Source organism: Artibeus jamaicensis, unplaced genomic scaffold (genome assembly GCF_021234435.1).
Source record: "Artibeus jamaicensis isolate MK-2021 breed Jamaican fruit bat unplaced genomic scaffold, CSHL_Jam_final contig_525, whole genome shotgun sequence".
In the NCBI taxonomy this organism is placed as follows: Eukaryota; Metazoa; Chordata; class Mammalia; order Chiroptera; family Phyllostomidae; genus Artibeus; species Artibeus jamaicensis.
Window position 1 is genome coordinate 4,028,928 of NW_026521874.1, and position 23,346 is coordinate 4,052,273.

General features: G+C 53.4%; 2 protein-coding genes and 1 long non-coding RNA gene across 9 annotated transcripts in view; 2 read left to right on the forward strand and 1 right to left on the reverse strand.

Annotated features, from left to right (window-relative positions):
• CAMKK2 (calcium/calmodulin dependent protein kinase kinase 2) overlaps nucleotides 1-6,314 on the forward strand; it is a 44,810-nt gene extending 38,496 nt beyond the window's left edge. For 4 of the 6 annotated variants that reach the window (XM_053669634.1, XM_053669635.1, XM_053669636.1 and 1 more), the window contains 2 exons: nucleotides 430-472; nucleotides 3,181-6,314. In XM_053669634.1, coding sequence (XP_053525609.1) covers nucleotides 430-472; nucleotides 3,181-3,345 — 208 coding nt within the window. In that variant the 3' untranslated portion in view covers nucleotides 3,346-6,314. The remainder of the gene's footprint in view (nucleotides 1-429; nucleotides 473-3,180) is intronic. The other 2 variants (XM_053669638.1, XM_053669637.1) reach the window with 1 other exon arrangement.
• Nucleotides 6,315-8,235: 1,921 nt separating this feature from the next.
• P2RX4 (purinergic receptor P2X 4) lies at nucleotides 8,236-23,193 on the reverse strand. Its single transcript, XM_037144585.2, has 12 exons — nucleotides 23,060-23,193; nucleotides 19,172-19,319; nucleotides 15,195-15,266; nucleotides 15,021-15,093; nucleotides 14,450-14,546; nucleotides 12,669-12,749; nucleotides 12,424-12,565; nucleotides 12,196-12,332; nucleotides 9,872-9,965; nucleotides 9,663-9,728; nucleotides 9,327-9,422; nucleotides 8,236-8,808 (listed from the first exon to the last, which is right to left on the reverse strand). The coding sequence occupies exons 1-12, from the start codon at nucleotides 23,191-23,193 to the stop codon at nucleotides 8,782-8,784; spliced, it is 1,167 nt and encodes a 388-aa protein (XP_037000480.2). The 3' UTR covers nucleotides 8,236-8,781.
• Nucleotides 15,102-20,288, forward strand: LOC119048811 (uncharacterized). 2 transcript variants are annotated; one of them, XR_008392399.1, is made up of 3 exons: nucleotides 15,102-17,058; nucleotides 18,284-18,425; nucleotides 18,648-20,288. It is a non-coding gene; the product is annotated as an uncharacterized LOC119048811 (long non-coding RNA). The 2 variants fall into 2 exon arrangements; XR_008392398.1 differs by having other exon boundaries at nucleotides 18,284-20,288.
• Nucleotides 23,194-23,346: the final 153 nt, after the last annotated feature.

The window sequence follows — 23,346 nt, forward strand, 5'->3', positions numbered from 1 at the left end:
CGGGAAAGACTCATAACAGACTCGGGCCCCTGGGGAAGTCAGAGCAGCTGCTGGCCAGGGAGTTACCCCACCGCAGGGGATGGATGACTCCTCCTCTGGCGGATGGCTCGTCCAGCCTGAAGTGGGACCTTCCTCAGGGGGCTGGCACTTTAACCAGGGGGCCCTTGACACTCAGGAAGCACTTCCGTGGTCCAGAAGCAGGCGTGCTCGGTTGGGGGGGGGGGGGGGATGTTCAGCCACCTGCTGGGTGAGCGAGCCAGTCTTGCTTAGGGGACCCTCCACGTCACGGCAGGGTGGCGCCCTCATAACTGCCCTGGCGACGGCTGTCAGGCTGGCATTTGGGTCTGTCTCTGGGGTAGGGGATGGGCATCCCTTGGCCCCCAACTGTCCCTTCTCACTTCCCTTTTCCCTCCCCTCTGGCGATTCCAGCAAAAAACCAACCAGGCAGTGGGAGCCCCTGTCTGAGCCCAAGGTAAAGCCTGCCTGCCTGCGCAGTAGCCTCCGCCAGGGCCTGGGGGCGGGGGCAGCTGCCGTGCACGGGCGTCCGCACCCCGGCGGATGTTCCTTTCTGCTGTGACCAGGCTCACCTTGGGCCCCTGGACCCGGACTGAAAAGGAGGGGCATCCAGGGGTTTGGGCCTCGGACGAGTCATGCATGTGAGCTGGGGCTGCGGGTGCATGGCGCTGCACCCGGGATGCCTGTGCGTTCACCCTGGGTCCAGGCGGGCTCCCACGTCCGCTCTGCACGCGTCACGGGGCCGTGGTGGCCCCTGCTCCGGGGCGGCATGGTGGGAGTGTAGGTCGGGCATGCTGCATCCGTGGCTCCCCCTGGTGGCTCTCCAGCGTCCACCCTCTCTTCTCCGATGGGTTAAGACCTAGAGAGTTAAGTCCCCTTGCAGCTGGCTGCAAATTAATGTACAAGTCCTCTGCCTGGGGGGCGGGGCGGGCACGGGGCTGGATTTCTCCTCCGATTGGCCATCCCTCTTCCAAACATAGTGTATACCCAGGTCAGTGTTACCTGTACCTCTCCCGACAGATGAGAATTTTTGGTCCTGTAAGACTGAGATGACAAATGGCATTCCTTCTGCTCCTCATTCCCCCCCCCCCATCCGCAGCGCCTGGGGCAGGGTAACAACCCCAGTCTTCTTCGCACTGAACCTGACTCTCCACCTCAGCCTCACCTGGGAGCTCCAGGCAGCCATTTCTATGATTTAAATGCAGCTTCGCTGAGATAGAGCTCACACACCATACAGCTCCTCTGTTTGGAGGGGATAATTCCATGGCTTTTTAGTACAGCCACAGAGCTGTGTAAACACCCAACCCCTCCATTCCCCAGCAACCACTAAGCTAGTTTCCGTTGCTGAAGATTGGCCTGTTCTGGATGTTTCCTATAAATGGAATCCCACAGTGTGTGGCCTCTGGTGTCTGGCTTTTCTCACTCAGCCTCCTGTTTTCAAGGTTCATCTGTGGCAGAGCAGGTGTCAGCACTTCATTTTTTTTTTAATTTTATGGCCAGCTAATATTCCACTGTATGGACAGACCACCTTTTATTTTTCTGTTCATCTCGCGGTGGACAGTCTCCACCTTCTGGCTGTCATGGAGGAGGAAGGCAGCCGTGAACGTTCTCGTCCCAGCGTCGGCCTTTTCTATGGGATAGGAATTGGCTTAGATTAAACGCGTTGGCCACGCCTACCATGGGAGTCAGGGGCTTCTGTGGTGATGTCGGAGGGATGCTTGTTTGCAGATCATTCATGCTTTTCTGGAGCAGGAAAAGCGGTCATTAGCAATCAGCCGGTTGTCAGGAGCCTGAGAAGGCTGCCTCAGTCCCTGCTGGACATTCCCAGCTGTCTCTGCAGCCAGGTGACAGGGTGGCCCAGCCCATAGTTTGAGCCCCACAGGGTGACAAGGAGTAGAAGTGGAATGCACCGGCCTTTCTCTTTTCCACCTCACTTTCAGGGTTTGCCTCCTGTCTCTGAGTCTGTTGTTTTTATTCTTTTGCTTTTTTTCCAATGAGACATCAACAGACTGAAATGGGTCCAGAGGGCTTTACTGCCCCCTTATTCCCTCATCTGCAGTCCCAGTGACACCTGGGGGTTACCTGTGCTTGCCCCTGGCCCACGGGTGGGATGCTGCAGTTTTCCAAATGGCCCACCACTCGGAGCCGGAGAGCCTGGCCAGCACTCTTGGAGGCCGGGGTCCCACGCCCCGCCAGTGCCTGCAGCCAGACCAGCTGGACGGCAGAGACTGAGGGCCTGTCTAGCCGCTAGTGACAGCACTCCTCCCCAGGGGACTTGACCCCTCTTCTGTGGCAGATACAATAAAACCCATGAGTGCTTTTTAAACAAAGAGGGGTTTCTTTCTAGGAACGAAAACATCACACTTTCCCTCCTGGGTAGGGGCCTTTCCCTTCCGGCCAGTGGTGCACAGTGGACATTAGTCCTGTGTGACAAGCCCAGTAGCTTCCCTGAGATGGGGCACCTGTGCTGGACCGTGGCGAAGGGTCCAGGCCACCCCTCAGGGACTTCCCCTCACATCTGTGTCACTCCAGCCACATCTGTCACCCCAGGCAACTCGAGCTGGGGGTGCCATGGGCCGTGGTCCCCCTGGGACAGGGGACATGGGACATGGCTCGTCCCACCAGCTGCGTCTCCTCTGACAGCTCCTGTGGCCCAGAGGAGGGCGCTTCTCCCCCTCCTCTTCGGCCTGTGCGCTGGGGCAGTTCTGCGTCTGTTGACAGCTGTTCCCCGAAGGCTGGCTGTGTGTCAGGCTAAGCCCCAGGGGTCCTGCTGGCCGTCCCCAAGAAGTTCACCCGGTGACAGAAGACAAGTGTCATGGTTCCTGCCGTGGGACCACTTACATCCTAAAGGCGGTGGGGGTGAGGGGGTCGAGATAGGCCTCAGTGTGGGGCCCACACGGTGCGTAATCGGTGGCGCGATTTTAGGTGTCACGCAGATAGGTTCACAGGTATTTTTACAGACGGTTCCTTGTTATTTTTGGCCAATGACTCTGGTTTTCCATTTGCAGAGGGAATACAAAGTCTCCTTTGAAAATTTTATGTAAGCAAGGAAGAAGGGGGAGGGAACCTACAAGGAGAGGTTAAGTAAATAGCCCGGCAGGCTGCGCGGGGACCTGGAGAAGCAGGTTGAGGGCTCCTAACCCCGCTTTTCTGTTTCGCGAGCAGGAAGCAAGGCAGCGAAGAAGGCCTCCGCGGGCCCGCCCCGCCCCCGCCGGGGGAGGAGGAACTGCTCCTGTGAAAGGCGGCCCGCGAGTGGAGAGCTGGGGGGCCCTGGGCCCCGGCCACCAGGCACGCATGCATCCCCCGTGGCCGGACGACGCGATGGAGTAGCTGCCGACCGCCCGTGACCTCGCATGCTCAGCGTCTCACCTCCGGGGCTGCGCGCACCCCGCGTTTCCATAGCAGCATGTCTTACGGAAGCACGTGTGTAGAGCCTTGCCCGTCATCTCTGGGTGTTTTTGTTTTTTTTTAAACCTTTGTTGTTTTAAAGGGGACAAAAAAGAAAAAAAGACCTCCACGACATCGACCATGGCTGCTGGCTGGCTGAACGTGCGGGCGTGAGGAGTTGCAAACGCAGACCCACGTACATTTTGGGACAATTGCTTTTTAAAACATTTTTATGCCAAAACTCCTTCGCCGTGATTTTGGAACCATGTCAGCTGTCCCAGGCGAATGTGTGTGGGTTTTAAAAACGGGCAGAGAACAACCATGGTGTGGTTTGAGACCACAGAGTGGGGCTGTCGCTGCGTTTGAAAGGGAGAGCAGTGGGTGTGGCCTCTCGTGCAAACCCCACGCCTAAAACCGTGCCGCCCTCCAGGACCCTGAACTCAGGAGTGGAGGCGGGGCTCGCCCTCAGCAGCTGCAGGGAGCTTCGAGGCAACGAAGTATTTGTAAAAAAAAAAAACTTTAGCATCGTTTTTATGGCTAGAGTTGTCAGAAACAGAAAGGGCTTGATGTTTAAACTGCTCTGCAAAGAGGATTTTCTGACCCATGAAGGGCCTTGTGGTCTTGGTGGGAGAAGTTGCGTGCGTTTCAAGGACGGGAGTGTGATCCTTTACGACAGCCACTTACAGCGGAGTTCTCAAGGAGCTGACAGAGCTCTCTTAGTAAATCTTTTTAAACGACAAAAAAACATCAGGGTGAAATCCTATACTTCCATGTATATTACATGGCTTAAGAGTGAACAAAGAAGCAAAAATGTTCAATTCTCCAGCTCTGTCTGAACTCCAGAGTAGTTCAGAAATCATTTAGAGCTTCCAGTTTCTGGTCCACGGCTCCAGGCAGGAGTCAGAGCCCATGAAACGTAGGCTTGTGTATTAGCAGCTTAGCTTGTTTACAACCTGTGTGTTCTAGACACTGCTGCCGTTTTGTTCTCTTCTTAAATACTAGCTGAGTGTTGTCGTTCGTGAAGCAGTTAGCTGGTTTCTGGAGGGCCAGTTGGGAAACACTGGGATGGTCATTGGTACCAGCAAAGCTCTATTAGGATCGACCCGAGAGCTCCTGGGACCCTTTTCGAGAAGGCTGTTGAAACCCAGAGCACTCCTCAGGGTCCTAGCAGGCCAGGGCCTGGCCCAGGACGTTCCCTTTTGTAAAAGCCAAAAGTCCAGAAGGAAAAGGTTTACCTTCTTGACTGCCATCTGGTATTGGGAAGCCTGGTTGCTGTTCAAGTGAGACTTCTTCCAGACCCACACGTGGGTGCGTCTGAAGTTCAAGGGTAGGAAAACTGGGAGGACTTTGTTTTGGGAGAGTCCCTCTGTGTTGTGGGACCTGACCTGGGGAGATGGTAGTGGGGCTCAGGGGGACCCGCTTTCCTGTAATTTCCATCCGACCAGCCTTGGTACGAGGACTTTTTGCAGAGATGGAGAAGCAGGGACTTGTACCCCCTTCCCGGCGCGTTCACTCGGCCCAGGCGTTCTTGGCTTCCATAGATCTCGACTGTAAACTCTTTAACTGTCGCTTAACCAGAGTTTTATTGCTGTCTTTTAACAGTACAGAATTAGGGACTGCCGGTTTGCAACAGCAAAGAATACCCGTCTGATGGAGGATAGTCTCGCCTGCTTTCTTTCTCTTTCTTTCTGTAGCCTAGTACTTCCTCTTGCCCTCTTAGCTTGTTGAAACGTATGGGCCCCTCCCCTTCCGGGAGCAGATGGGGCCTGGTTAGTGTGCAGTAAGCACTGCGCAGTGGTTCGAGTCAGCCCGTCCTTGCTCTGCGTCCAGGCCTCCCGGGAGGACGAGCGGCACACAGCGCTTCTGCAGAATTCCTCTGTTTACACAGCCTTGTCTGGCCGCAGTCTCTCCCCAGAGGAAACCCTGGGGGGGGGCGGTTTCGCATGTGGAATGCCGTCCACTGGGCAGCCCCCAGCTGTTCAGGTGGGTGGGTTAGGGGAGGCCCAAGTTCATAACTTTTTTCTTTTTTTTTTTTTTTTACGAAGGGACACCAAAGAAAGCTGTGGAAAGGAACTGCCACCCCCCAAAAGTCTAAGTAGAGAGGGTTGTTACATAAAGTATTAACTACCGCCCCCTGGGACCACAGATGTTGATTTTTCAAAAACCAGCTCCAGCAGGAGAGGGGAGAAGCTGTTAGGAACAGCGCTCTCAGGTGAACCAGGACGCCCGTCCGTTTCCCACGGCTGGCTCCCCTGCGGGACCAGTTTGGTGTAAGCGTCCTGCGGCCTGCATCCGTGGCCTTGAAGGAAGCACAAGTTTCTCTCCCCATCTTTTCCTCTGCCCTGTTCCGCATCCCTCACCTAGTCCTGGCTTATGGCTCCCGTGAAACCCTTTCTAGCCCCTTGCAGGCACCGGGGGCTGGGGAGGCTGTTTCCCCAGTGGTCCAGCCTTTCCCATGAGCTAGGGCTCCCGTCCTCAAAGCCTCTCTGGAACAAGGAGGCGAGTCCCTGTGCACTCAGACACATAGGTTGGGCACGCAGGTTGCTCTCAGTCATCTTCCAAAGGGGAGCTTTGTGTTTCCGGTGGGGAGGACCATGACCTCCACCTGCTTCTAAGGTGCTAGGGAAGGTTTCAAGATCGTGGATTCCCACCTCCTCCAGCTTTACGGGCCGAGTCTCGTGGGACGGCCGACTTTTCTATTCTGTGACTGACGTCCTGCCCGATGCTTCTGTTTCATCCCTGGTCCTTTCTACTATGCATTTTCCTTTTATCAGGTGTACCAAGTTAAATACTGTGTATTTATCACTTAAAAAAGACATGAACTGAAGAGAAAAAGAAGCCTTTGGTGTTTTTCCACAGATGTCGAAGCTTCTCTGTAAACTTGAAATAAACAGACAGGCAAATGGTGCGAAGCCAGGCCTCCTGGCGACTTTTCTCTTGGTCCTGTTGAATCAGCGCTCTCTGGGACGCCTGTCCTTACATCGGTTTTGCTTCCGTGGGTCGCCCATGAGGTCAGATGCCCAAGTCAGGGCAAATGTAGGCATTGTTATTGCAGTGTTCTAACCTAATTCAAGCATGGCCTAGGGTCTCGCTCGAAGCGTGGTTCCCGCACCAGCAGTACCTGGGACTGGTGCAGATTCCCGGGCCTCACTCGGGACCCCCCCAGGTGGCTCCTCTGCAGGCCCAAGTTAGAGGAGCACAGCTCCAGCAGGCAGGTCATGGCGCGGTTCTTCTGGTGGAGATCAAACAGGTAAGAAGCTACTTCTAATCAGGCATTGGACGCGCCTCTGGGTGGGCGTGTCCCTGGGTGGGCATTAACCCCACGTTAGGGACCATCACCTGAAGCAGCTCGGAAAAGTTAGGTCAGTTGTCTGGGGCTGGTCTGAGTTTGTTGGCGGAGGCTGTGTCTTCCAGCGCGTCGACGGCTGCCGGTGTGCCTGCCGTCTGGAGACTGCTTTGGAATGGACCGGTTCTCTGGGTGGGCGGCCGAGGGGTCCCTGCATTCCAGCGGGAAGCGAGCCCGTGGCCTTGCCAGACTGGCTTTGCCCCTCAGTTTCCTGCCATTCGAGGCCAGTGGGTGGAGTCTGCAAGCCGCTCTCCCGACCCTGCAGAAACGCAGCTCTGAGATAACTGGCCTCAGAGGGCCAGGAGCAGGTGTTGCTATGAAAGACCGCACCGAGAATCCGGCGGCGGCTACAGGAATGCACACGGGTGCACCACTTTGCAAAGTTTTAGGGGCTCCGGAGACTCCCGAGGAAGCCTACCTCTGGATACAAGGGCCCCTACTTAAGAGGCGGTGCCAACAAGTGGGGATGTGGCTGAACGCACGGGGGACCCTGGTGGGAGGATAAGCAATGCTGATGCAGCACCTGCCCCCCAGCCCCAGCGGGGCCAGCCTTCTGTCTTAGCAAAGGGGAGGCTGAAAGGGGTCTTCTCTGCTCCAGTAACCATCATGGCTCCGTCTGCAGGGTTAAGAGCCCTTCCTAAAAATTCCAGCTCCATTTGAGCTGTGGGTTCAAGTGGGCATTTTTCAAAAGCCACATAACCCAGAGCTTTTTCAAGGGGATTCATTAAGGCTCCTCCCCGCCACCCCCCCCCCCCCCGCAAAGCAAGAAAAGCCCAGATTGGTCATTTATCCAACAGAAGCAGAGCACTTTTAAAATAAACTGTTCCTTCAGTGCTTGGAAGTGAATTCGTGACAAGGGGGAGGGCAAGCTGCTTTCTTTAGGGAGCTCCTGAACATGGGGTGCAGAATTGGGAAGGTGTGAAGGCGAAGCCAGAAATAGCTTCATTAACATTCCAAACCGGTGGCAAGGTAGGTGGAGGTGTGCTGCACTGGGTTGGAGACTTCTGGAAAGCAAAGCGGGAGAGGGGAGGATAGGCCATTGGCACTGTTCGCTGGTGTGTGTGGTACCATCATTCTAGGTCACATGCAAGCACAGGTCAGGCACGTCATCGCTACAGAAAAGACATCTTGTAGCCCTGGCTGGTGTGGCTTAGTGGATTGAGTACTGGCCTGAGAAACAAAGGATTGCTGGTTCGATTCCTAGTCAGGGCACATGCCTGGGTTGCAGGCCAGGTCCCCAGTAGGGGGCGTGCAAGAGGCAACCATATATTGATGTTTTTCTTTCTCCTTCTTTGTCAACTGTAATAAGAATACAACCTAATGAAGATCACACTGGCCTTTCAGAGAAAGGTAAAGTAGGCAAAAGATGCCTAAGCTCCAGCGACAGACTTGTCTCAGGAGCCTCTTTGCAGCACAGAGTTGACAAAGGCATTTCCTAGGGAGGGAGGAGCGTTCTAGCTCCTGCTATGAAACCACGCAGACAAAGATTAGGAAAATCCTCTGCTTTAATGTGTGGTCCTGGATCATCCATCTTAACGTACCTCTTCTCAAAAGAGACACGTGAGCTCTGCCTTGAGGTTGCATGGACAAAGTCTGGTGGGGGAGGAGGAGCAGCAGCCCAGGCAAGCCACATGTCGGTGACCGCCCCCAGTGCCCTTGTGCTCCCCAGAGAGCAGGGAAGCAGCTGTGGGACCTGCCTTGCGGGGGCGCCGCAGAGGGTGGCGGCTGAGGAAGGCCGGCTCTGGAGAAGGCCCCAGCCCTGCTGCCCCAGCCGAGTCACCGTCCTTGGGCCACAGCCCGCCCGCAGGACTGCAAGTTGAAGGGACAGCAAAGGCGGCCTGGCCGAGGACAGGGTGGTTAACAACGTACGTCCAACAACTTGACACGGGAGCAGCGGGGCAACCCTGAAGTGCGTGTGGAGCAGAGGCGGATTCAGGATCTGGGACTTCTCAGGGTGCCATGGCAGCCTTTTCTCCCTCCTCTGTGCTCTCCACTCAGTGAGGGCCGTGGGGAGCCCAGGTGAGGGGCGGGCATCACCGGTCCATCTCGCTGTCAATGCCCTGGAAAGAACAACACACTCGTCTTTCGTTGATATGTTCATGGATAAATGTACTTGTATGTCACACTACCTGCCGGCAGGGCTGGAGCATTTGGGGTGTCGAGAGTCAGGCGCTTTTCCTGAGGACTTGGGACAGCCCTTCACAACCGCACCTACCCAGCCCCCTGGGGGGTTCTCAGAGCTTGGCGCCCAACCTTTTTTACTCTGCAAGTTGAGTTTGAATAGAGCGTGGGCATTGATCTTGTCATAAGATCCATTATCATAAGTAACCTGAAATGTCAATAATTAAAACATGGCTAGGTTTTAAAGAGTGAGTCCATTTAAAGTACTAGTTCAGATGGCTTACAAAGGGAGCTGATGACGAGCGTGGCACGTGACTGCCTGGGTTGAGGACGCATGGAAATAGTGCCAGCTGTGGTGTGGGGGCCTCCCTGGGGCCCAGCACTCAGGGCTGTACAGGAGGCAGGCGAAAGAAGGCGCTTAGCCCTCCCTGCCTGCTGAGTTCAGGGGGCGGCCTACCTGCTCATAATCTTCCACGTATTTGTATTTCTTCTCCCGGTAGTAGTATCTCTTCTTCATGCAGTAGAGGACTATGACGTCACACAGCACTGTGGCCTGAAAGAACAAGCCAGGATGTGTTAGTTACCCTGTTTTTCTGTGTCTGGAATCTTGCAAGGAAAAGGAAGTCTCCATCTGTCTAGAGAAGGCCAGGCCCCGAGGGGCTGGGTCCCAGGGAAGGGAAGGTGGAGGTGGGGATTGGGGGGGACAGACAAGCTCAGAGGGCTGGGGCTCTTGCAGGCTGTGCTGACTACGGAGGCTGTCGGCCCTGGGGGCAAACAGGTCTGAGTTACTCACCACCCCTAAAAGGGCCAGGCCGGAGCCGATGTTGATCATAGTTGGGATGATGTCAAACTTCCCAGCCTACAAATGACAGGGGAAAAGAAAAAAAGGAGTTGCAATAGGGGTTTGTAAGGCAGGTAAAGAATGGGGAGAGGACCCCTCGCCCCTGGCCGACCCCGAAGAGGCCTAGCGTGGTCCGAATGAGGAGCTGGTGGCCGAGGTACCTTTCCAAACACGATGATGTCGAAGCGGATGCCATAGGCCTTGATGAGCGTGCGGTGCTCGGTGCCATTTGGGTCGATGTAGTACTTGGCAAACCTGGGGAGAGGAGTGCAGGTGAGGGGGAAAGGCCCAAGGCAGGGGGGACAGTGGCCAGATCTTCCCTCTGGGCCCAGTTACAGCAGAAGCCCCCAAGGCCTCGCAGAGTGGGCAGTGGCCAGGGATTCGCTCTGCCTGCTGAGCAGATGACGCGCACCTCGGGGCCTCTCCCAGCTCACGGTGGCTGCGCAGCAGGAAGCCCAGCCTGCTGGGGAAGAGGGCGCCTGGGCCCATGAGGAGCTCCCTGGGCTGTTATCGCCGTCGCCTCCTCTGCCTTGAACCAGAACCTCTTGCTCTGAGTGTCCTTCCTTCCTGGCAGCTGAGCCTCCTGCCTTTCTCAAGGAGACCTTGGCTGCTAACAGAATGTAGCCAGCCAGCAGCCACCCCCAAACTGCTCACGAAACTTAGTGCCAGCCCCGGCCTTTGTTTTAAAGAACCATTGACCCACTGGTGGATGAATGGGTATGGTACACCCACACAATGGCATGTTATTTGGCCATGAAAAGAGATGAAGTGCTAATAAATGCTACAACGTGGGTAAATCTCAGAAAAATCGCACGCTGAGAGAAAGAAGCCAGACTCGGAAGGGCGCATTGTTCGACTCTACTCATGTGAAACTTCCAAGGCAGGTGAATCCAGAGAGACAGGAGATTAGAGGCTTGGGCGGGGGTGGTCTGGAGTGAGGGGGGATACAGGGGTGACTGCTAAAGGGTATGGGGGATGGAAATGTTTTGGGGGTGATCAAAATGTTCTAAAATTGACTGGTGGTAACTGTACAACTCTGAATACACTGAATGACTGAATTCTACACTTTAAACAGGTGAGCCATGTGGTGTGTGAACTGCCTCAGTAAAGCCTTTTATAAATACACTAGGGGAAATGATTGGGGGAGACCCACCGGAACCTAAACCCTTGGCCTGTGATAAGTCTCCACGTTGTGGTCCAGGCCTAGAACTCGGGCAGGGCCTGGTGCTGGCAGGGGGCAGAGTGAGGGGTGTCCTTTTCCTGAGGGTCCCATGGGCTTCTCTCTGTGCTGGGGTTCCAGCCCAGCGGTTTCTACAAGAACTGTGTGAGGGTACAGAGAGAGCAACAAAAGTCTAACTCCCTTACTAGGAAAAATAAACATCTACTTTTGTATCCAGTGAGCCTCAAAAGGATAGCAGATCACACCTGCATTTGATTCCACGTGTCACCACTAGAGGGAGACAAGTGCAGCACAACAGCACCGCTGGCCTACTCTGGTGCCCCCCCCCCTCCTGGGGCCTATTTTTAACAGTGGCTACCTGTGTGCTAGATGTGTAACAAGGCCCATGAAAATGTGCAGGGCTACGTGAGCATGGCCAACATGACCTGGCCCCTTGGCCCTCTCATCAGATCACCAGCTGTGCACTGGAGTGAACAGGGTCCTCCAACAGTCACGTGAAACCCGTGACTGTGGCCATGCTAGGCGACAGGTCTTTGCAGATGTGATCAGTTAGGATGGGGACCTACTGAACTAAGGCGGGCCCTGCATCCAATAAGACTGGTGTCTTTATACGAAAGGAGAGGACGCACAGAGCGGGACAGGCCCTGTGACCACAGCGGTAGAGACTGGAGTGATGTGTCTGCCAGCCAAGGACCACCACCAAGGACGGTCGGGAGCCACCAGAAGCTGGAAGCGGCAGGGAAGGAGCCTGGCCTTGCTGACACCTTGATTTCAGGCTTCCAGCCCCCAGAACAGCGTCAGTCCCCGTTGTATCTAGCCGCCCGGTTCGTGGTGATCTGTTACACCACCCGGGGAAACGAATACACAGCACTTTCAGCAGAGAAGCACCAGCGAAGGCCTATCCTGAAGCTAAAACCTGTATCCTCTGCACGTTGGAGATGCCGGGGCGGCTCAGTCTTTGAGAAACCAATTCCCAGGTGAGGCCCCAGAGGCCTCTGGCCTGAAGGTAGTAGCTCACCCAGGCCTCTGAGTTAGTGTGTGGAGGTCCCGCCTGAGGCTGGCCCGAGGAAGCTGAAGCAGCAGCCAGCCTCTCTCTGCTGCTCTGCAAACTGCCCCAGCTGTTTCCTGAGGCAGGAAAGGGCCAGGATGCCCCAGGCACAGCCTCTGGCATACGTTCCTGTCTGCCCGTGGCGGCTCCCTGGGTGCTGGTCTTTGGTGGGCAAGGATGCCTCCCCAGTGGAGTGATCCAGCCACCGTCGCCTCCCCCCGCACCACATGTGAGGAACGGCCCACGCTCATGCCCACCTGAAATTGTAGCCGGGGGACACATTGTGGTCCAGGTCCCGGGTGTCCAGGCGGCGGAAGGAGTACCTGGGCAAGCAGTGGGAAGCGGCCCTGTCCAGGTTGCAGTCCCATTTGATCTGAATGCCCATGATGCCGCCCTGCGGGATGCGAGCAGAGACAAACGGGCTTTCCTGGGAGCCCGCTCCGGAACGAGACGTGTCCGGCAGAGACATCTGTGCCCGCGCCTACCTCAATGGCCATGTCCTCGAAGCTATTCCCTGCGCTCTCCACTATTTTGCCAAGACGGAAGATGGGGCAGAAAGGGTCTGTTACAGCGTCGTAAATGCATGATTTGAGGTAGGTAGTGGTGACGTTGGGAAGGATATTTCTCCTAAAGTTGGGAGGAAGCAGAAAATAGAAACAAGGCAAGTCTCAAAGAGTCAGAAGTTTCTCCAAGAGACACTGGGGAACTCACACCCCCAGCCACCACTTACTTGCTGAAGTTAAATTTGGGGTACCAGATGTTGTTCTTAACCAAAAGGGTGAAGTTTTCCGCAGCCTTTAAAAAAGCGGGTCTGAAAGAAATTTTAACCTATCATTAGTATTAATGTAAGTACAAATATACGTGCACTCACATACCTACGTAATCTTTTTTAAAAGCATACACATGCATCTTACAATGTCATTTTGGTTTTTTTTTTAAAGGCAACATTTTGAGCATTTTCTACTCTCCTCTGTGTAAACTCTAGGTCAAGAGAGGAGACTTGCAGACCAAGCCTGCAGGTTTCTTCTCTCCTGGCCTCCTGCCCGAGGGAGGCAGCCAGAACAGAAGAACCCGGGAGCATCTAAGGAGGGCTGTGCCCAGTGGCCGCCCTGGAATTCTCTCGACTGTTGCCATTCCCACTGTTTCCATTTCCAGGCTTGCTCAACAGACCTGGTTTCATGAAAGGCAAAGCAAAGGTCACTTCACCTACAGGCTGGATCCTGACCTCTCAAAAATACACAAAAAGTGTGTCCTCTGGCCCGCAGCCCCTTCTGATGCCCCTTCAGAAGTGGCGCATTAGCGCCTGGCTAAAAACGAGTGGAATCGGTCCCCAGGGGACCCCACTTCCTCGATGGGTTTCTGTGTGGGAGAATCGGCACTGTAGTCCGAGCCCTTTGTGGGGGAGGCCTCCCCGATCCTGACGGCATCTTTGAGAATATAAACAACAGTCTTCCCAGCCCTGAGACAGGAGCAAGGCCAGCGACAAGGCGACACAACCAGGAAGGCTGAGCCCATCATCACTCCTGGCGACCTTGACCCAGGCGCATCTCTCAGGGCTTCCAAATCCCACATCCCTGTATCAAGGGGACGGATTACAGCAGATTTTTCAAACTCTTGTCCTTCCCTTGACTGTAACCTTGCCCCCACAGCTGTGCATCTCAGGTGCAATACTTTCAGTGGCCTTTAGTACATTTATATTGTACAACCATCACCTCTATCTCATTCCAGAACACTCTGCTTCACCCCACAAGGAAACCCCATCCCCATTAAGTAGTTACCATCCACTCTCCTCCCCTCAACTCCTGAGCACCAGCAGTCTATCCTCTATCCCTACGGATTTGTCCATTTTGCATATTTCATACAAATGCACGTTTCCAATGTAGTCTGCTTTCACCTAGCATAACATTTTCGAGCTTTGTCTACATTGTAGCGTGAGTCAGATGTCATTCCTTTTCAGGGCTGAGTTATATTCCATTGTGTATGGACTATAATCCTTTCACCTGTTGCTGGACATTTGGATCATTTTCACCTTTAGGATCAGCTCACTTTTTTATCGACATTCATTTGGAAATGAAACGTTCAGTCACGGCCATAAGAAACATTATTTGCTACAAGTTAGAGGTCACTGTTCAAACAAATACAACAAAGTTAAACGATGTTACTGAAAGTTGTTGTTAATGTTACTATTCTGCCCAAGGAGACATCCGGGCTTGTTCTCTGTTGAGTAATGGACTTCAGGCACTGAGAACTGTTTCCTGTCCGTTATTTGCAACTGACAGAATCCTAACAGAAAAAAGCCACGCACCGTCTTACCTTCAACAACTCTGTGTCCGGCCTCACGGCTGACGCAGCCGCCTCGTGGTGGAGATGCACCACCCCATGTAGCCCCACTCCATGCAGACGCCAGGAGCACAAAGCCACTACACAGAGGTGTCACTCCCTCCCCTGCTGCCTCCCCTCAGGCCTGAGAACCAGAGTTCGGTTCACCCCCTTCCCCAGGCCAGGACTCACTTTGGCACCTGTCCGTCATCCTCCACCGGGCACCAGGCTGCCACCTCACACGTCTTCACAGTCCTGTTGAAGGGCACGCATCTTCCTGTTGCAACTCCTATGGGGGTGAGGGGGACCCAGGTCCACAGGGGGTCTCCTGTTTTCCACTTCTGTGAAGCAGGGAGCGGGAGCCCCCCCCACAGCATCCTGTGCATTCCCTCCTGAGCTGTGGGAGTTCTTGGCCTTAGTGTCTGAAAACCGCAACTGGAGCAAAGTGGGTGCCCGAGTCCTAGCCACACCCCTGCTGTACCAAATGCAGGGCAAGGGCATGTGGAGCCACAGCTTAAGGCAAGATCTGGGGTGGCTTCTGATGAGCAGATGACAGAGGTGACTCTTGAGAGGGTCCCGGGACCTCAATCTGGACACTGGGCTCCCCCATGGTCATGTGAAGGCATTGGGCAACGTGGGGGATTTCTTTAGCCCTGAGATTTCTCTATCAGAGGAGCCCCACTGGGGAGGCGATGTGGTGGTGGTGGCTGCTGCCCTCCCCAGGGCGGGTGTCTACTGAGGGGTGGCAGTCGCTCACTCCTACCATTGCTGTGGGTGCCTGCAGAGCCAGTGGTGCAGTCGGCGTCTGTCTTGCACAAAGTGGTCTTATCTGGGAGCTGGGGAAAGAAGAACATGCCGCGTGGCCAGCCTCCCTCACCTCGGGTCGGGGCTGGCGAGGGGGCGTGTGGCGCGAGGCTCCCCCTGAGAAGCCGCCTACCTCGGGACAGAAGCTTTGGGTCTGGTTCATGGTGATGATCATGTTGGTCATGATGAAGAGGGAGTTCTCCTCCTGCAGAGAGGGCGGGAAGGAGAGAGCCCTGCCGCGTCACCTGCCAAGGAGCCCAGCAGAGCCAGAGAGAAAGCCAGACGTTCTCAGGACAGCGCTCTTCCGGCTCCCACGTGGCACAGAGAAAACAATGGGAAAAACTGATCTCAGGGTCTCCCGTTCTCTCCTCTGAGAGTTTGTAACCTAACTGAAAACGGACTAAAACTAATCACTTGTGTCTTCGTGTTCAGAGCAGCATTGCTCACCAAGGTGGAAATGACCCCCGCGTTGATCGACAGGTGAGTGGTACACAGCTGTGCTCTGTGTCTGCGATGGAACATTACTAAGCCATAAAAAGGAATGGAGCCCTGACACCTGCTGCGATGTGGAAGAACCCCCCCCCCAAATGATGCTGAGTGGGAGATGCCAGACCCAGAAGGCCACGTAGTGTATGATCCCATTGACAGGAAGTGTCCAGAACAGGCAGATCCACGGGGACAGAAAGCAGACCGGTGGTTTGCTGTGGGGGGCGGGGAAGGGCGGAATGGCGTGACTGCTTAGAGTGCGGGGTTTCCTCTGCGGGTGAGGAAGATGTTCCGAACTTGACCGAGGGGATGGCTGCCCAGCATCACGCGTGTGCTACATGCCACTGAATTCTCCGTTTTGAAATCGTTCATGTTATGATATGTGAATTTCACCTCAATTTTAAAAATGTCTGTAACTTAAAATGGTTCTTTAATAAAGCTTGACTTACTGAGGGAAAAGAGCCAACGAGGACTCCAGACATCCTCTGCCAACCGGATTAACTCAGAGGAAAAAAACAACAACATTTAAAGGTCTCCAGTTTGGCTGGTTTTCTTTCCTGACCGGAACTAAAACAAATGAATAAAAGCGCTGCCGAGAAGACTCGGTCAGGGTCAGCACCCACAGTTCTCCCTTTGAGAGGGCAGGTTCTCCTCTTTCCTCGGAACTCTGAAGGTGCCAGATGATTCATTTATTAGCGTTTCTAAGAAATTTGAGAGCCACTTGTGTTGGGGATGCGACTGCTAATAAAGAATTGCTACTAATGACCTCCTTTTATAAAGGGTAAAAGACTAAGACCCCAAGGATCCGAGTGGGACCTCCCCCCTCACTGGGCAATGCCATTCTAACGTGCAAACCCTGCTGGGAGCTTTAAGCATGTCACACTCCCAGGAAGGGCAGGGTCAGTGCGGGGAGCCATCTGGGGGGTCAGAGTGACTCAAGTGCCAAGGGGTCCGTAGTCCTCTCCACCCCTAGGTCTGACAAGGTGTTGGAAGCTCCGGGAATTGCTGGCATCTTCCAAAGGAAGTCCCAGAACAAGCCACGTTGGGAGATGAGGAAGTGGCCCCAGAGGAGACACACGGTTGTAACCCGAGTTTCTCAGGGCACCTGTCAGGTTCCCAGGTGTTCTATGTGCAAACACAGGTGGTGTTTACCAAAAAGGCCCGTCCCCCTCTCCCAAGAGAGATGTGAACAATTCAGCATGTTTACTTTTTGGTTCCTATTTCTTATCTAAGTTTAGGGAAATTTCAGTCTGGAGATGAGCCAAGCAGATGTGATGCGCAGTGTTCTGACTTCGGAGAGGCAGAAGGGCGTTGTGGAAGCTCATGACGAGGGCCCTGCGGGGCTCCCTCAGCCCCCAGCCCCCAGGTCTGAGGGGCAAGGCCCAGTGCCTGCGTGTTCCTTTCCACCGAGGGGCAGACGCAGCGGCCACACCCTTCCTCGGTTCCAGTACAGACTGAGCCACATTCCCAGAGCTTGCCAGCACGAGGCCGTGACTCGACAGGCAGCAGAGGTTGATACAGGGTGCAGCCAGGGGGGCCCCCAAAAAAAAAGATTTGGAAAGGTGTCCAGAATTTAAAGTGTATAGAAATATTGGAGAGACATATAAGATGTCCTCACCGCCCCCCCCAGGGGGAAGGGATGAATGGAGCCAGGCCATTGAGAGTTATTTTGCATAGCAACAGTTTTGGAGCTAACCTCTGGAGGAATGGTTATTTAACATATCTATAACCTTTAACTGGTTTCATAGATATGTTAAATAGCTGTGGCCAAGTTTGGAGCCAGGAAGGAGAAGGTAGTAGCTGGGACTCAAGATGGGATCTATGAGCTGCTCTCCTGAGTGAGGAGGGCTTGGACTCAGGATGTAACTAAGGGCTGCTCTCCTGAGTGAGAAGGGCTTGGACTCAGAATGTAACAAGGGGCTGCACTCCTGAGTAAGAAGGCCTGTGTGAGAGCTTGGAAAAGACTGGCTCCGAGACATGAAGGGTCCCCGCTTGGCCAGATGGAGAGAGAGCCACGCGGTTTCAGCAGAGTGAGGACCCCCTGTTGGTGGGGTGAAAGAGGGAGCCACGTGGTTTTGGCAGGGTGCGGACCCCCTCTTTCCCAGGTGAAAGGGAAAAACCACGCAGCTTTGCCAGAATGGAGATCCCTGCAGCCAGGTGAAGAAGACAGCCACATGCTTTTGGTGGAGTGCGGACTCCTGCAGCTTTGGTAGAAGAGGCCCACGCGGCTTTGGGGTGCCCCCTTTGGCTGCGGGGCCTGAAAAGCAACAGAGACTTTGACTGGAACTGGGTACAAAGGACTCTTGCCAGTGGACTATGAGAGGGTACCACAGTACTTTGGATTAACTCGAGATCCTGCACGGTGACACAGCTGACGGTGCCAGCGGCCTGCAACACAGACGTGTGCTCTTTTCCTGATTTACGGTACCCGGAGTTGGGACAGAGGGAGAAAGGGAGCGCTATGTGGGTGTAGGTGTACAACCTAAAGGACTTTGATATTTTAGTGGTGGCATTAGGCCTGAATAGCATTAAATAAACATTTTGTTTCCTTTTCACAAATCTCTGGCTTTAAGAGATGTGTTTCCAATTGGCGTTGGACAGAAGGGCCCAGTAAATTTTAGTATTTTGGTTTTTGGGAGGGGCCCCTGTTGTACAGCAGTTTTGGGCATCCCTAGGTGGGCCAAATATTGTATTGCCCCTCCCTCGGACGACCACCTCCTCTTGTTCGGTAACAAGGTCTCTCTGTTGAGACAGGTGCACACCAACAGGACCGGCCACCTCCAGCAACTGTGAACCACCCTGTTCCATTTGGCCTTCATGGCTCACCAGCTCTGTCTTCTTTCTGGCCACCCCACGAGACCCTCTCTTGAAAAAGCAGGTAGGTGGGGTGGGTGGGGAACGAACACACTTGAAGAAAGAGCTTCTGAAGTCCTGGCAGAGCTCTGAGCAGAGAGCAGACAGCTGATCTGCCCTGAGCCACCCCAGTTACTGGGGCGTACGTGCCACCTGGAGAGGTACGCTGGGGTTTGGCTGTGTGGAGCACGGCCACTATCAAGGTTAAAGAGAGTCAATATTTAACTTGGAGCTTTGTGGTTCACAGAACCCTAAGAGACTGGGACCCACAGCAGATCTTCCTTCCCTCTGTTCCTGAAGGAGGCCTCCTCGAGTATGTCTGTGTCCTTCTGTTTGGCTGTCTGTCTCTAGTTGCTGTTAAAGGTTTTTAACGCTGCTTGAAAAGGTTCACCTTGTGGGCTTACCACCATAAAGCAAATACAAAACCTGGAAAGGTGATATTTCCACCTGAATTTTCCCCAGGATTTAAAATGTTTCCCTTTTCACCTCTTAGGGCTTGAGACAGACCAAGATGTCCTCATGGAAAGCTGCCTGTGTTTAAACTGGCCGTGTTTCAGCACAGAAGAAACATAGCTGATTGGATATTACCTGTTAGATCGGGAGCCAAAAAGAGATCTGTGCGCATTGCTTTCTTGGACTGAAACAACTGGCTCGGGCTTTGGGGACGTTAGAACTCTGGCCGTGCCGACCGTTAATCAGTGCACGAGGTTAGCAAAGTGCAAGGGGCTAGCTAGAGGCGTTAGCGTTCGACAGTCGCCATGGACAGCATACCTGAGCCGGAATCACGTAATCGGCCACATCCCAGATCCGGAATCCAAGTTTAGAAGTGTTGGTCACCGTCACACCCTTGGCTTTGGTAGTAACTGAGCTGACCACAGAGTCCACTTCCTGGTAGCCCTTTTCCCACACAAACACCCACCTACAAAATAAAACAGGCCTCCTGAATTGCTGTTAGGGTTTGGTGAGTTTGAATTGATGCTAGGGAGCCTCTGCTAGTCAGAAGCTGAAAGTCCCACGTTCCTGAATTACGTGACTTTGCAAAAGCCGCCTAACTTTTTTGAGGGTAGTTGTGGGGGGCTCCATTTCCACTTCTGCAAAAAAGGCGTAATAGCACCTAAACCACAGGGTGGTTTGTGGGAAATTAATGAGATGATGCCAGTAAAGCTCTTAGCACTGTGATCTGCACGGAGAAAATGCTTGGTTAATGCTGTCTTATTAGCTACTTGAGCACTTTCAATGCACTGTGACCTGCAGAATCACCAAGAGAGTGTAAAAATTAGCATCATAATAGTTACCATTTGAGTGTTTTTAGGTTCCAGGCACTGATCTAAGCTCCTTATGTATATTAACTAACTTACTCCTGACTGCTGTGTAAGGCAAGTGTCCATCATTTAGCTCCATTTTACAGAGGAGGAAACCAAGACACAGAGAGGTCAAGTCACTTGGCCAAAGTCACACAGCTAGTGAGTGGCATAATCAGGACATGATCCCAAGTTTTCTGCCTCTGAAGCCTCTTCTCTTGACCTCTATGCCATACTCCTTCTAAAACAAGATATGCCTTTCAAATAAGTTTTTATAGTAATTTTTATATTTTCCTCCAAGAAAGCAAGGCACATGTCTGCTTTCTTCCTCTGAACTGGGGACGTTAATATCAGTTTGGATAATTAAAAATGTAAAGACACACTGGCTGGTGTAGCTCAGTGGATTGAGTGTAGGCCTGCGAACCAAAGGATCGTGGTTTGATTCCCAGTCACGGCACGTGCCTGGGTCGCAGGCCAGTTCCCAGCAGGGGACGCACAAAAGGCAACCATACATTGATGTTTCTCTCCCTCTCTCCTTCCCCTCTAAAGATAAATAAATAAAATCTTAAAAAAAGAAAAAAAAGAAATGCTAACATCCTTCTCTCCTCCTTATAAGCTCTAGATGCTGAGACTTCAGAAATTCACGGGTTTTAGTTATTTACAGGTTTGTCTGATCTGGGCAGTCTCCAAATGCATCTCCCATCCCAGAGATGAGCTTTTCCTCCAGAAAGTCCTCCTCTTTGGGGTTTCTGGGAATCCAGCTGCAACAGAAGCTTCCATTTAATTCTGGTCGGATATACTGAAGCTTAGGGCAGGAAGGTCACTACTGTCTTACCATTGGTATGATAAATTGCTAAAGAGATGCACAGTTTCACATCATTATGTGATTTAACTGTTTCTTCATCGTGTGACTTAGAATTAGATAACTGAGAAATGCATGTTCAGTCTCTTTTAGTTCAGAAGGTTGCTATGGGTCACAAGGGGAAAAAAGGCCACAATTTCATCATGATGAATTGGATCAGGAAGTTAAGAAATGAGGTCTTTTTTTTTTTTTTTATAATCTCTTAATTTAAATCCTGAGTCAGTTTGGATCATGGCAAGATGGATAAAAGCAAAGCACCTATTGCTTTAAAAAAATCCTCACGATTAAGGTAGAGAACGCTTTACAGGAATTCCAGAAAGATGTGCTACCCAAAAGAAATATAACATGAGCCACATATGAAATTTTAAAAATGTTAGTAGCCACGTTCAAAACTAAAAAGGGGTGAAATTAATTTAATGATATAGTTTATGTAACCCAATATGTTTTCACCTGTTATCAGTAGAAGATTATTCGTGTGATATTTCACTGGGGTATTTTTGTGCTATTTCTTAAAAACCCAGTGTGTATTTTACCACGATAGCTCGTCTCAATTTGAAGGACGAACATTGCAAGTGTTCAACAGCCATGCTGACTAGTGGCTCCCGTATCGTGCAGCACAGATACAAACACAGTACTCCCCACCTTCTCTGCTGGGGATACGGTCTCAGACTCCAGTGGATGCCTAAAACTGCAGGTCATTTCCGACCCCTATTTATACCGTGTTTTTTCCTACACAGACACACCTGTGGTAAAGTTTACTTATAAATTCGGTGCAGCAAGAGATTACCGATCACTAATAATAAAACAGAGCAACACAAACAATATGCTATGATCAAAGTCACATCAATGTGGCCACTCTTGTTCTGGTAACTGACCTGATGACCCAGGAGGCTGCACAGTGACTGGTGGGAAGGGGGATGACCACATCTCCAGTGGGATGGTGTGAGAACGCCTGGAGATTTCGTCGTGCTACCCAGAATGGCGTGCAATTTAAAACTTAAGAATTGCTTTTCCTGAAATTTCCCATTTACTATTTCCACACCTTGGTAGCTAAAACTGCGGAAGGCAAAACTGCGGATAAGGGGAGAGGGACTAACTCTATACCATCTGGCAAGTCCAGAACTTCACAGATACCCTAGGATAGATGTCAACTGATCTTGGCGTGAGCAACACGAGCAAAGAGGAAAAAGCTGCAGGAGAGCTTGATTCCAAGGGCTTCAGAGCCAGCCCAGCCATGGGAGTTCAGTTAACCAGGTAAGTATCGCCTTTCAAAATGCAGGCTGCATCATAGTTACTGCAGGGGGTGGGGTTTGGGGGGCGGGTGAGGAGTTCCTGGTGGAACTTAATGAGACTGAGTCCAAATCTGGGAGTGGGTTAGGTAGTTCTGGTGTAGGGAACACACCTGGAAAGCCATTTTACTGAATGCTGTCAGTACCTGCTGCTGCAGGGCTGCCAGAGGTCAGAGGTCAACCTGTCTGATCATGCAGATTCCAAGCCCCACCCCAGGTTACTTTAAAACAGTGCTTCAGGGTGCGTCTTTCATGATCAAGTAGATTTGGGCAACCCTGGGACACCAGCCCCCAAACTTTGCCACACATCAAAATCTCCTGGGAACTGGTCTTGCTCTCTAGCGTTGAAATCAGAAGGCCTGGGGATGGGAGCCAGCAATCAGCGTTTTTTAAAGATGCCCAAATGGTTGTATGTGTAGTTTGGGGACCGTTGCATTAGGCCTTTCAAGAAAAGAAATGACCAAGCAAGTAACATTTGTCAGCTCAGCGCTGTCCACAACGTAACAGCTGGACCCCAGTGGACCTTGGCACCAGGCCCAGCTGGTAACTTCATTTCCACCTCCTCCAGTTTCATTAGATTGTGAGGGGCGCATTCAATTAAAACCAAACACTTGGTGGGGAACGGTGGCGGCTGGGCCGGCTGCGCCTATCTAAGCAAAGTGGGCAACACGGAGATTAAGGAACCAACCCCCCCGTAAGACGAGGGAAGTGGACATTAAGTGCTTTTTGCAAGATCGACCTCTACTATCTTGGATTACCACGTGGTGTGAAGGGACAGGACCGGAAGCCACAGACCCGAAAGGAACCAAGTGGAAATCCCAAACCCTGATTTCTGCCAGCAGACCCTCAGCTGGGAAGTGAGTAACAAAGACGGGGACGTTGAGGCCGAGCGCTCCCCTCCCCCAGCCATAGGCCATCGCAGGGCCAGGCGGAATGATGGGGGTCTAGCCAGGGTCTGCCCCTAAAACACACCATCATAGCAAAGTTCTGCCCAGAGCCCAGCCACCGGCGGCTGGGGGTCGGGAGGGGTGTGTCCCGGCCTCGGGTCGCTGCCCCGGACCCTCCCTGGGAGGCGCTCGCGGGGCTGCCCCGGTGACTCGGGCCAAGAGGGACAGGTACACGGCCAGGACCCGGATGGGGCAGCCCCCGGCCGCCGCGTGCCCCCGTGCCCCTGACCCCGCGGGGTCGCGCCCCCGGCCGCGCTCACCCGATGACGTAGGCCAGGATGAGCAGCTGCACGGTCCGGTTCATGAGCCCTACTTTGCGGCTGCGGATGAGCACGATGCGCGGCGTGTCGTACTCGAAGAGGAAGGCCGCCAGCACCGAGCAGCAGCCCGCCATGGCCGCGCCCGCGCCGCCGCCGGGCTCCGCGCTGTGGGGCCGGCCCGCTGCCCGCCCGCCCTTCGCCCCGGCCGCCCGGGAGCCCCGCCCAGGAGGCCCGGCCGGCCCGAGGCGCTGTCCTTCGCGGGGGAGGGCCCGGCAGAGCGCGTGACC

Bases quoted from the DNA above. Each gene is read 5' to 3' on its own strand.
- P2RX4 (XM_037144585.2), bottom strand. From the start codon at position 23,193: ATGGCGGGCTGCTGCTCGGTGCTGGCGGCCTTCCTCTTCGAGTACGAC. The intron at 14,547-15,020 runs GTAGGAGTGAGC...TCACCCCCATAG, and splicing joins TGCAGGCACCCACAGCAATG to GAGTTGCAACAGGAAGATGC. The intron at 9,966-12,195 runs GTGGGCATGAGC...TCCTCTCCCCAG, and splicing joins TCCCCCGGCTACAATTTCAG to GTTTGCCAAGTACTACATCG.